We start from the raw sequence: 13,345 nt of genomic DNA, 5'->3' as shown, positions 1-13,345 counted from the left end.
GAGTTTAGTTAATGAAGGTTCTGATATGAACCTCACCCCACCTGTTGTGGGATTCCTCAAGCAAAGGAGGGGCCTTGGGGCGAGACGCCCTATAACGTGGATGGACAACACAAGAGACTCCTGGCCCTTCAGCCGAGCCCCCCGAAAGACTGATCACTAAAGGGGAGAGCGGGGCTCTGACCCCGCACACTGCTTTCCTTGGGAAAATGGTGACAGACCATCACAGCTCACTCGCTCATCTGGCATTCTCCAGTTCCATTCCTCTCTACTCTTAAGGAAATTCCAAAAAGGCAAGAAAGCATGAGCTCTAAGGAAAGAGGGCTTTTAAGCAAAGGACATGCAGACCAAACACGTTCTTCTCGGTTACTACAGCCTCACAGGAAGGGGTGCCCGGACCTCTGTAACTTGCTTGAGTACAATGATAACAGGCACATCTATCTAGTAATTCATCTGTTCCCAAGAAAAACAAAAACAAAACTCATTGCTAGACAGAAATGCAGGGAGGGGTAAATTCTCTGGTTCCAAACAAGATCTCCCCATGGGTCTCCTCCCATGATAGGCTGGAAAAGTGCAAAGAGTCAAGGGCACAGAGGGCCCTCAATGCCTACTAGACCTTTTGGACTCCACAGCGCTACGTAGAGCCACTTGACAGGTCTGAACAGGGGCATGGGTCCTAACTTAACAGTTCCTGGCTCTCTATGACTTTGGGCAAGTCACTTACCCTCTATGAGCCTCAGTTTCCTCTTTGGCAGCATGGGAATAATAGGAATACCCCTTTCAGTAGGCAGAATAATGCCCCCACAGATGTTCATGTTAACACCCAGAACACGTGAACACGATAACTCACATGGCAAAAGGCAACTAAGATAGCAGGGGAATTAGGGTCGCCAGTCAGCTGACCTTGAGATGGGGAGGGTACTCTGGGTTATCCAGATGGATCCAATGTCATCACGAGGGTCTTTAAAAGTAGCAGAGGGAGGCAGAAAAGAGAGGCAGAGAGAGGTGAGGACAGAAAGAAAGATCAGAGAGGCAGTGTGAGAACTCAGCCCACTGTGGCTGCCTCTGGAAGCTGGAAAAAGCAAGGAAATGGAATCTTCCCTGGAGCTTCCAGAAGGAGCACAGCCCTGAAGACACTTTCATGTCAGCGCCGAGAGACCTACGTTGGACTTCTAACCCACAAGACCGTAAGGTAATAGACGGGTGTTGTATTAAGGCGCGACACCTGCCGCAATTTGTTCCTGCAGCAATAGGACACAAGCACGTCCATCTGGCAGGGCTGTGAAAACACCGTAAAAACACTTGCTTATCTCAGGTGGTATTACCATCCGTGGGCCCCTGCCATTCTCCAGACAGGGCAGGCTCCTCTCCGGCACAGGATGCTCGCTGCTTTCCGCTCTGCCTGTCTCACCCCTCACCACAAGCCTCAGCTGAGCCCCAGCCCCTCGAAGCCTCCCCGCTTTCCTCCACCCACGTGAGCTCTTTCTTCTCTGAACTGCCACAGCCCTTGCAGCCTGGACCTCGCGATTTCGGACGTAATTAGATAGCTGATAGTGCTACCTGCTGTTGTTGCATGAGTGTTTATTTTGGTTCCAAAACTAAATTGAAACCTTGGTCTCAAACAGGAACTATGTTTTGTCCTGTCGTTGTTTTTAAGGACCTGTACTTTTTTTTTTTTTTTAACAGTCCTGTTTTTATCACTTTTGACACAAAAAGGGACTGCTCAGGCATGTATTTATAAGCAGATACTCTACATCATTTTAATTTCCCTATGACTGAGCACTAACTCATTTTTTCTATTTTTTAGCAGAGTTTTCTATTTTCCAGCAGAGTTTGCTAAAGGGTCTAAGGTCTAAGGCCAGGTCTAACACAGACTAGAGAAGCATGTTTAGTTTTGTTTTTTTTGCGGTACGCGGGCCTCTCACTGCTGTGGCCTCTCCCGTTGCGGAGCGCAGGCTCCGGACGCACAGGCCCAGCGGCCATGGCTCACGGGCCCAGCCGCTCCACGGCATGTGGGATCCTCCTGGACCAGGGCACGAACCCGTGTCCCCTGCATCGGCAGGCATACCCCCAACCACTGCGCCACCAGGGAAGCCCATGTTTAGTTTTTGACCACAGTTCAGTGACTGGGGCTCCTCACCATACCCTGATTTCATCAGTCAGAGAAGAGGGGGCAATGTTGGAAATCACAGTAAAACTAGGAAAGGAGGTGGCCACGCATGTGTTCCTCTTATCCCAGGGCTGAGTACACAGTAGGTGCTCAATAACAGCCAGTTAAATGACTGGCTGGTGCGTGTATTCTTATCTTTTCCTCCACTCTCTTCCTTTAACCCCACAAGATGACCCTCAACAAAAACACATCAATAAACAAAGGAGGCACAGCCCATTGACCTACCCTGGGGACATAGTTCGCACAAGAATGAGACAAACAGACAAAAGCGTTCTCCCCAGAGCATGTTATTCGAGTCTCAAAATAAGATTCATCTCTCATTTCAAGGTACATTTATTTTAGTGAGGATTTTGTGAATAAGCTAGTGTGTGGGAACAGGAATTAAAATAAGCAGCGACTTGCTGCCTGCCGACATGGATGTCCTCACATCCCACTGCCTTATTTTTGGTTCCATTCCGGTTTGTTTTCTTCTCTGGGACTTTAAAATATGATAGAGAGGTTAGAAAGAGAGGCTGGGGATAATCATGGCTTCTGTTCATGAAGCTCGTCCCCACTACAACTCCTTGAGGTGAGTGCTATTATTATCCCCATTGGACAGGTGAGAAGACTTGAGTTTAAGACAGGGAAAATGACTGTGCTCAAAGCGACCCATTGGAAAGTGGCTGAGCACGACGTGAATTGAGATGGTGGAGCCCAGAACATGACACCGATCCAAGTAGCTCTACTGACCTAGGACCTGCAGGAGCCCCCAGTATCTACCTATATATCTGTTTCCCTCTCTTCCTCTCAGGTGGAGCAGGTCCGATCCCCAAGTTGCTAGGGTACCCTGGGACTCAGGAGACTGCATGCTAGCTCTATTTGTTTCCCTGGTCTTAATGGCAGTTCTAGAAACTGGAGGTAGACAAGGAAAAGTGAGAAGAAAAGGTGACACGAGCTATGTGTGTTTTTAAGCAAGATCTCTTCCCTTCCCTGCCTGCCTGAAGTGAAGCTTCTATGAGATAGGATGAAATAGAGGGATGCCAACATAAGGCAGCCAAAGCTGCTTAGTCATTCCCAACCCAGTCCTCAAAACCCCAAATCTCTCAAGGGTAAGGACAGAGGCAGAAGAGCAGCCTAAGAGAATGGACATGAAGTCAGACCAGATCTTGGGTAAAGCACGCCTTTCCCTACTCCCAGCCTACAGGACCCTGGACAAGAAAGTTAACTTCTTTGAGCCTCCGTCTCCTTATCTGTAAAATGGGACAATATTTCCTACCTCATAGGTTTGCTATGAGGATTGAGTTCACGTCTGCAAGGGCTTAGCGGAGTGCCCAGCACATAGCACAGCTGGAATTAATACTAGCTGTTTTTATAAACATACTGTCCAATGCACTAAGATGATACATGCAAAAAAGTAAATAAATATTGTATTATATAAAATGCAACCATATATTAAGAACAGGAAATCAAACGTGATGCAAGTTATGCTCCAGAAAAGGTAAGGGCAGCGGGAAGGGGGAGCGTGGTGTTCATTTCACTTTTTATCCTCCGCGGTGCCAGCTATAGCACAGCCCTCTGCTCCTGACCAGGCTCAAGAAGCGTGTGCAGATCTGCGACAGACTTCAGTTTCCTGCATCTTGTCCCAAACCTCAGCCAGTACTGTTCATTTTCTAAGAGGAGGGCAGCGCTTTCTGAAATGCCCTATTTGATGGGATTATTCCTTTTACTTTATAACCCATACCTCATGGGAATGTTCATTTTATCTCTGGCAGCTCATCGGTACAATAATTGTTTCACGGTGTAATAACCCATGTATTAAATCAGATGCAGGAACCTCCTCAAATATCATTATACTGAATTCTCTTCCATAACAGGCAGACCAGTTTTGGATTTTACCCAAGGGGCTTAGTTACCAAAGAACCAAAAGTATTCCATTAAACGTGTTTTCTCCTGCAAGAGGAGAAAGGTTCTTAGTTGTTGTTGTTATTATTTCATACCCAAAAGGTTGCTGGTCTTTGTTTCCAACTTCAATAGCACTTATGCTTCCTAACATACTATGTAATTCACTTATTTATTAAGCTTGTTGTTTCCTGTTCTTCCCCCACTGCAATGTCAGAGGGTGGAGTGCTGCCTATTTTATTCACTGTTGTTTCCTAATCATCTGGAAAAGTGCCTGGCACATAGTAGCTGCTTTATAAACATTGTTCAATTCACGAACAAATTAAAGCACATTCTAGAGCATATTTTTTTTGAAGAGCAACCACAACTGAAGCCAAGTGTCTCTCATTACTCTTTTCTCCCTATTTTTTTTTTTTTTTTTTTCGGTACGCGGGCCTCTCACTGTTGTGGCCTCTCCCGTTGCGGAGCACAGGCTCCGGACGTGCAGGCTCAGAGGCCATGGCTCACGGGCCCAGCCGCTCCGCGGCATGTGGGATCTTCCCAGACGAGGGCACGAACCCGTGTCCCCTGCATCGGCAGGCGTACGCCCAACCACTGCGCCACCAGGGAAGCCCTCTTTTTTTTTTAACTGAACTATAGTTGATTTATAATGTTGTGTTAGTTTGTGGTGTACAGCAAAGTGATTCAGTTATATACATATATATATATATATATACACACACACATACATATATATTCTTTTCCATTATGGTTTATTACAGGATATTGAATATAGTTCCCTGTACCATACAGTAGGTCCTTGTTGTTTATCTATTTTATGTACAGTAGTTTGTATCTGCTAGTTCCAAACTCCTAATTTATCCCTCCCCTACCCTCTCTTCTCTCTCTTCCATTTTTCTGTTCTCTCAGACTGATTTTCACTAGATCAGAACACACCTCCAAAAATCAGGATGACATCATCCACAAAAAGGCCTGGGTTGTTTTTTACAACATCCAAGTCCTCCCAACACTAAGACTCCAGGGAGTGTTTCACTCACAGCAAGGAGACCTGGCTCCGCACCCTGACCTGGGGCGAGCCCTACCAGCTGCAGAGAAGGGATGTTTCCACCACAGTCAGGTAGGGGTCCTCTCCATCTTCTAGGACCACAAGGAACCCTGACATAAAATTCAGATTCAGGAAGTATGAGGGCTGGAAGGTAATTTAGTCTAAACCTCCCCATTTTTCTGATGGGAAAACTGAGGGTCCAGAAAAGTGAGTGGTTGTTCAAGTGCACAGAGGCGTTAGAACACAGCCAGGAAGAGAAGGCAGATTCCTTTTCTTCCTCCTTCCTTCTTCCTTTCCCCCCTCCACTCTTCTCTCTCTTTCTCTCTCTCTCCTCCCTCCCACTCTCTTCCTCCCTTCCTCCTTCTCTCCCTTCCTTCGTTCCTTGTCTATTTGTTTGGGGGTGTGTTTGTGTGAACTCTTCACAACAGGATGGCTTAGAAAGAGCCCCGGTTAGCAGTCCATACATAATCTTGACCCAGGTACGTTGGTGATTTAATTCACTAAGTTCCCAGTCCTCTGCAACAACCAAGATTCCAAATTTTCTCAAATTTCCCATGAATGATGCAAGAGGCTTAGAGATTTTCTGAAATGAAAGAACCTTAGCGATTGTCTAACCCAACCTCTATTTCACAGATGAAAAACAACAGGCTGAGGGAAGAAGAGTGAGTTCCTCAGGTCACAAGGCTGGTTAAGAGCTCAGCTGAAATGGCTGGGACCCTAGGCACCAGAGCAAATTAACAAACAAACACTCAGGATGTTTCTCAGATTGGTGTGCAGCTCTAACGGTCTCATCGTGCTGGCAAGAAAACCCCATCTAAGCAAGCACCCCTCAGATCAGGAAGGAAGACATTTCCATTGAGCAACTGAATACAATGCTAATGAGAAAACTAGTAGAAAAGAGAATCCAAAAAAGATACACACACAGAGATACATACATACATGTATGTATCTGATTACTGCATACATTGTATATAAAAGGTACTTATTTTTAAAATACTTGATACTAGGTATATAATAAATTCACAGTGCTAGCAAGGACATCAAAACATACTGCTAGCAGAAGCATATCTTGATACAACATTTTTGAAAAGTTCCCCATTAATATCTTCACAAACGAAAATATACATTCTCTTTGATCCAGCAAGTCCTCTTCCAGGAATTCTGTCTAGAGATAGAATTGTACAGATATGTGGATGAGAGTGTTGACTACACCATTGTTCATAGCAGAAAAGAAAACGATCATGTGGTACATCATTTGGATCACGGCTGAATAAATGCACTACAGCAACGTATGGGATTGGGTGCAGTTGTTGTAAAATGAATCACTACAGAGCTGAAGGGATGGCTGTCACTTATCAGTTAGTAAGAAAGCCAAACTGCAGTGCAATGTGACTGATACAATGATTTTGTACAAAGACCACCACCTCTAAAACACGATTATGTGTGCACATCCGTGTGTGTTTGTGGTGAAATCAGCATGAAGATGTGAAAGTCTATAACGCTGAGCATCCCAGGGAGAGGGCAGTGATGGATGCGGGCGGAAGAGACACTTAATATTTTCATTATGCATCTTTGAATGTTGATATTATATATATATATATATATATACACACACACACACACACACACACACACATACATGTATACATATATATATATATATTACTTTGGAAAAAATAGGTTAAGACCCAAAATTTCTGAAAATAAAGACAGAAGGATCCCACAACTAGTCCTCTGAGTCCTGTTTCAGTCTCCCCTCTTCCCCTGTAGACCCATGACAGCAGGAACACTCTGAGGAAATTATTCAGTGTGGCAAAGAGAACCCTGAAGCTGTCTCTCTAAGCCTTTGGCTGTCATGACCATCCTCTGAGCTAGTTACTTTTCCCATCAAATTGTCCTAATCCTGACACAGGAAGTGACCTGCCAAGCAGACACAGGAAGTGAGGTGTGAACACAGCTCCAGCAAAAGCTCTTCCTTTAACACAGGAAAGGAGCTTGATCTCCCTCAAGGTGAGGGTGACCCTAGACTCTTACCTCATCTCCCACCCCATAAGGGAACTCACAACTCTAAAGAAACCATGCAGGACCCACTCATCACAAAACTAAGCAGCAGACAGAAGCTAACTTTGGCAGGCAGGCCTTCTGGGGCACCTGAATCAGCTACTCAGAAAGCTGGCCTTGTGCCCATGGGCTTCTTCATCCAGTCCTGACTCCCAGTTGAATGAAAAGTGACAGAACCATGAATGAAGAGGTACTGGCTGTGACAGTGATGGCCGCTGGGCTTCCACAATGATAAAACATTCTCTGAAGCACTCACTGTACACATCCTTCTGGGCTACTGCTTGCTTCCAAGAGGACTCTCACCGTCAACTTCTAAAACTCCAGGAGTTGTTCATATGAATCCACAAAACTTTCCTTCTGTGGATTCCCAGTCCTCTGATGCACCCCACATGCACCAGATTCTATATTTCAGCCATGGCGCAGAAACCAGTAAGAGGGAAGGAAGAGAGATTGACTTACCAAGCCAACTTCTGTTTAAGTACACAGACACAAACACGGGGGGGACCGTGAAGAAATCTACTACAGAGTTCACTTCCAGCCAGAACCACAGCTTATCATTGGCTGCAATAAACTGGGGGAAAGAAAAAAGAAGAGAGAAAAAAAAATGAGAAGCATGGTGCCGGCATTCAAACTATACTCTTTTGCCAAAGGGTACGTTTTGCTTTTTCACGGGGGCCTGGAGGGAGAGTTTATATTCTTCTTATATCTATACCAATCACAGGCTATTTTTGTCTTCGAATTTGCATACACTCTCTAGTCTTTTCTAGAGACTGACTGTAAGCTACGTTAGCCTTGGGGAAAGATCAGGTAGTATATTTTTCTGTGGTTTTCAACGGCATCATAGGGAAGTTTGAATTATCTCACCTTTCTTAAAGTCTCTAATATAAATATAACTATAGATAAAGCATATATGTATGCATTCATTCACACACACAATCTCTGTAATCTACATTCTGTACAGCTCCCTTCATAAACAGGGTCTAGTATAAATCCCCCAAGCCGCAAATTCTGCCCATCTAGCCCCTTGATTCAACCCTCACAACCCACTGTTCTCTCAGGATTCAGCTAAGTGAGCACTGATAAGCATAATCTTAAGAGAAGAAGGTTTTCTTCCCTCCTATTTAAGGTAACCATGCATTCATGCGTGACTAGAGAGATGAAAAGCGGTAGACCAGTAGAGGTGTAATAGTTATTTCAATGCCTATTTCTCCTGCTCGGAACAAAATTAACAGGTACTTCAGGTAATGCTGAGCTAAGGAAAGGGCTCTCTCGCAGAAAATCAGAATGCGGATCTATCGTCTCCCCTGGAAACACTGGGCTTCCTCTTGCCTGCGGGAGCGGATGGCTGATGTGGAATGGTCCCTGGGTGTAAGATGTGCATGCCTCATTGTGCTACTGAGCAGTGCTGTTCAAACTTACCCGCAAGCCAAAGTAGAGAAGGAAGAACACGTTGAAAGCCATGTCGATCTGTAATGTGAAATCTTTGTAGAAATTCTGGCAGGATTCTATTGGGCTATTAGACAGGAAGAAGAAAAAGCAAGAGGTAAATGAAAAGCATCGTCAAGTCTTCCACGTTGCTGTGCAGTGGTGGTGCTTGGGGGAGAGGACAAAATGAACGTTCATAAGATAAAACATTTGGTCTTTCTATCCCCTGTGATCATCAAGCAAGCATTGCCAGGGGGTCTTTCCATTCAACCATACAGTCTTTTGTTCTTTTATTGTTTTCATCATTTTATACATATACTATGTTCATCAACATTCAACAGTTGAGCTAAGAATCTAAAGAGGATCATGCAGACACCGTGGAGGAAGGACAAGCAGAAGAAACCACCGAATTCCTCAATTTCATATTAACCCTTAAAGAACTGACTTCTTTTAGAGGACACAAACGTAAGCTAAAGCAGTCCCTCCTACTCTCCGGCACATTAGAAATGAAGCCCATTTTCAATTAAACACAATGGCTGTGTTTTAGACCTTTTAAAAGCCATCAGTTGATTCGTAAGAAAGGACCCAGGAGCATCTCAGAAAAGCTGTGGAGGAGAGGATCCTCCTCGATGTTCTGGCTAGACTAAATATGGACTTAAATGCAGCACTCTGATCTGGGGAAAGAAGCGTTGCCCAACTGGTAAAATTCAAGACCATTAAACCAATATATTGAAGCAGTACTCTAAGGGTTAATTTTTTTTTTTTTTTTGGCATGCAGGTTAATTGCCTTTGCGTGTGTCAAGCAGCCAGTGCGAATCCCCAGCACACTCTACTTTGTTCAAGAGTAGGCAGTTCGAAAGTGTACGACTATACAAACTGGTACATGGCTTCCATGTGCTTTCCTGCATCAAACTGATCAGAGGATCGAGTGTGAAAAGTCCCAAGGTCTGGGCTGGGTGGGAAGCAGGAAAGCCTCACAAGCCTTTCAAAGCTGGGAATGAAAGGTCACAGTATACTGTTATCAGTAAGCACATGGTTCTACTCAGGCCAGCAACATCAAGAAGGTGAGGTGAGGGAAAGAAGGGAGGATGGAGAGAAGTAAAATACTTTCCCTAGATGGGAAGCAACATGGACCTCCGGGCCAGGAGAGGGCTAGCTTGAGAAGTGCAGGATGGAGGATTTCCGAGTATCACCACTTCGGAAATTGCTGTACACGATACCAGTTAGTATAGTTGTACTTCTGTAACGGCAGTGCTTGGCTGTTCAACAGGCAGGAATCTGTGCAGTATGAGAATGCAGGGCCCACTTAAAGGCAGGGTGAGTCCGTCTGTGGGATTCTCCGATCATGTTACATGCACCGGATTTATCCATTCTTCATCTGTATTACAAGTCAAACATGCCCTTTGTCATCTCCCAAGTCACAAATACGTGGAAAAGCCTCCGGACAAGCATGAAGAGGAATCTACATTTGCATTTACACACTAAGCGGACTGAACAGAAAACAAACACTGAAAAACCGTTCTTGCATAAAGGAAAAGGCAACTGCTAGGTTTTCACTAAGGGAAAGTGGGAGGAGAGACAGCATGGAGTTTGCTTAGTCCAATGCTGTAAGGAGGCAGGAACAAAAGAGACTCAACACCACAGCCCACCCTGCTCTTTGCCTGGCCTCCTACTCAGGTATTGATTCAATGAAAAAAGGAGAATTCAGGCCTGGGGTTAACAACTGACACTTTTACAATTCCCAAGCCATGATGGCATTTTGTTTTGTTTCAAGAACAAGACCCACAAGGTCCACATGTGTCAGAGTTCTTAGCTACTCTAGCTGCAAGGAAAAGAAGTACATGAACTAGGTTGACCAGAAGTCCACTACAGATCCCAAGGGATGAAGAGACAATGCAGCTCTGTGCTATGTAAGCCACTGGTATGACGTGCTACAGAAGTAGTGAAGAGTAAACAGTGTTTGTGTGTGTGTGTGTGTGTGTGTGTGTGAGAGAGAGAGAGAGAGAGAGAGACAGAGAGAGAGAGACAGAGAGAGAGAGACAGAGAGAGAGAGACAGAGAGAGAGGAGAGGAGAGGAGAGAGATTGAGGATGGGGGGGGTCTGTTGGTAAATACTGTGTTGCACTCATGTCTTCCCTTGTGCCAGCAGTGACTTAGCTGTGCATTATAAATTCGTTTTCATCAAGACTGATGGATACACAATTTAGGGGACGGAGAGAAAGTCTTGGTTCTCAAGTCTATTATGGAAAACCCAGTATCACTTCACCAAGGCCACACAATAACCTTACTATTGCTCTCACAATATTTACTGGTGGTATATTTGAGGGCCCTATGAGTTCCCTAGCTCCTATTAATTCCATTGCTTCTGTAGTTAATTTCGTAGTAACCTTGAAATACATCGAGCAGGGAGAGTATTTGCTAGGCTGTGGAAGAGAATGGAACAGTGGGGGAAGAGGTGTTAGCTCAATGCCATTGAGGATATTTCGGTTCGACACAAATGGAAGTAGATGTTTGAAAGAGTATAAGGAATTAGGCTGTAGCAAGTTATTTGCACTGTTTCTTGACTTCCCTGTCATTTCTGCTGTTCCCTCCTATACTGCCCATCCCTAAAGGTAGCAATGAGAGGGCTTGATGCTAAAGGACACTCTGTTGAAAAATATACCTCAACAGCACTCCTGACTAACAGAGAACAATGTTGAAACCAAAATAGACCTTTTCTCTAGTCTTTTATTCAAAACTTTAGAGAACTGATTTAATCATCCTTTTATATCATTCCTTGAGTCTCAGACTTTGAGCTGAAACAATAAAGGAAGTAAATTATGCTGCTGGTGCTGGAGGCTTTCCCTCTGGCTGAAGCTCACCAGTAACGTGAGCCACTTCACTAAGATGAAGAAGGGAGAGAGAAGCAGCAAACTCTGCAACAGAAGAGGGCCAGCCCCCAGGAACCCAGTAGGACCAGAGTGATCGGGGAGTCTGGTTTCTATCTCTCTCAGCTCTTTCCTGCTTGCCGTAAGAGCCCAAGAAGAAATGTCCTGCCTAGTTTTCTCAAGTGGCATCAGAACGGTTTATCAGGATCCCCTCTAAGATAAATCCTCTGAGTGCCTTTAGTCCATGGAGTCACACAATCAAAGACCACAGAGCAGAGATTCTAAAGCCCCATCGTTTCATTCCCCAAATGGAAACAACCCAGGGAGAAGTTCATTGATCTTATAAAAAGAAAATACAGAATTCAACAACAAAAGGATTGGCCATATCAGCCAGGATTTATTTTCCTCCCAAAGAGACTTTATCTTAATGATTAATGCTCATTGTAGGACGGAGAATGAAATACAAACTCTTCCTTCTTGTGTAAAATAGAAGAGTTCCTTGTCAGAAATTTTAAGAGCTAAAAATCACTTTATTTTTTTCTACAAAGGAAAGTGACTCTGAATTACACATTTAAATGTGGATCGCCATTCTGATGAGGCATGCCCACATCAGAACAGGCTTTTTATGGACATACGTTGCCAACAGAAAAAAAATAAATAAATAAGAGTTTTAAGAACTGAGATAAAAACACTAGACCTGGTAGGAGAACTGACTTTCCCTAAATTGCTCTTGGTTAACTAATGACTTACTAATTAGAGAAGATAAGATACTTGGTAAGCTGATGGACTGTTCATTACTAGGCTCCCATAGTCCATGGATCAAGTGTGATACTAAAACCTTAGGCAAATTTAGCATTTTGATCAGGACTCTATGATTGGGGCACCTTCAAAAGAACCTCAATAAAAAGCTGCTCCTGATGGGATAAACTTTCAGCGTAGAACAGGTTGGAATACGAACCCTTATTTCCTCTTGACCATCAAGTAAGCATAACCTAAGTATTTAGATGTCTCTACAGAGGAAAATGAGACTCACCCAAGTGGGAAATATATCTCTTTTTTCACCTATTTAACGATACAGTATCCCACGAAGACCTTTGAGCAGGGAGATCCAACAGCCCTTCTTGAAGACTGACTTCAGAACTTATCTTTCCAAAGTATGAGGCAAGCAATGACTACCCAGGTTTTCTTTTAACGGGCAGGGGGCTAAGGACAAAAATCTCACTTCTAGCAGTTGTGATGCCTGTAACATCTCCAAGAAGGAAGTAACTGCCTCTCTTCTCAGCCTCTAAAACCTCCCTGGTATTTTCTGAAGTCTGTTTTCCTAACTCTCTGAGGCTGGCTTTCCAACCCTTTGAAAATATTTCTCCAGAACAGTGCTTCTCAAACTTTAGCATGCACCTGGAGGGCTTGCTAAAACACTGGTGGACCCCACCCCCAGAGCTCCTGATACAGCTGGCGTGGTATGGGGTCCTGAGGATCTGCATTTCCCAGATGCTGCTGCTGAGCCGGGGAACCCACTTTGAGAACCACAGCTCTTGAAGAACTTTCCTGCAACTACACACTCCTTACAGGTGTTGCTGCTCAAGGTGACTCCTATTCAGACCTGAACAAAGAGGATTAAGCGTTCCAGCCCATCCCCAGACAACCACCTGCCTACCGCTTAACTAAGTGCTGAGATCAAGGGGTTGAATAGAGACTATCATTTTCAGATGTGAACAGGGCGATGGGGGTGGTGCGGAATTAAGACAATAGAGGGAAGTAATTATGATGCCACCATGCAAGCTTCACCAATGACATTCCAATTAACAACCAGACAGTGCCTGAGGAGCACATTTTTAGTTTAAGATTAAAAGGAAAAATGATGAGGGCTGGATTGGGAGAGGTTGTGGAGACCGTCATTTAT

At 44.4% G+C, this 13,345-nt stretch overlaps 1 protein-coding gene across 5 annotated transcripts in view; it reads right to left on the bottom strand.

Moving 5' to 3' along the window:
- Positions 1–13,345, bottom strand: part of KCNMA1 (potassium calcium-activated channel subfamily M alpha 1) — a 747,896-nt gene that overhangs the window by 297,926 nt on the left and 436,625 nt on the right. For all 5 annotated transcript variants that reach the window (XM_027129781.1, XM_027129778.1, XM_027129780.1 and 2 more), the window contains exons 4-5: positions 8,571–8,664; positions 7,611–7,722 (exon numbers count right to left, since the gene is read on the bottom strand). In XM_027129781.1, the coding sequence (XP_026985582.1) occupies positions 7,611–7,722; positions 8,571–8,664 (206 nt within the window). The remainder of the gene's footprint in view (positions 1–7,610; positions 7,723–8,570; positions 8,665–13,345) is intronic.

The sequence above is a fragment of the Aethalodelphis obliquidens genome, unplaced genomic scaffold, assembly GCF_003676395.1.
Source record: "Aethalodelphis obliquidens isolate GAN/ISIS:26980383/991018 unplaced genomic scaffold, ASM367639v1 scaffold37, whole genome shotgun sequence".
Classification (NCBI taxonomy): domain Eukaryota; kingdom Metazoa; phylum Chordata; class Mammalia; order Artiodactyla; family Delphinidae; genus Aethalodelphis; species Aethalodelphis obliquidens.
The sequence above is the reverse complement of the archived record's forward strand: the minus strand, read 5'-3'. Positions and strand labels throughout refer to the sequence as shown.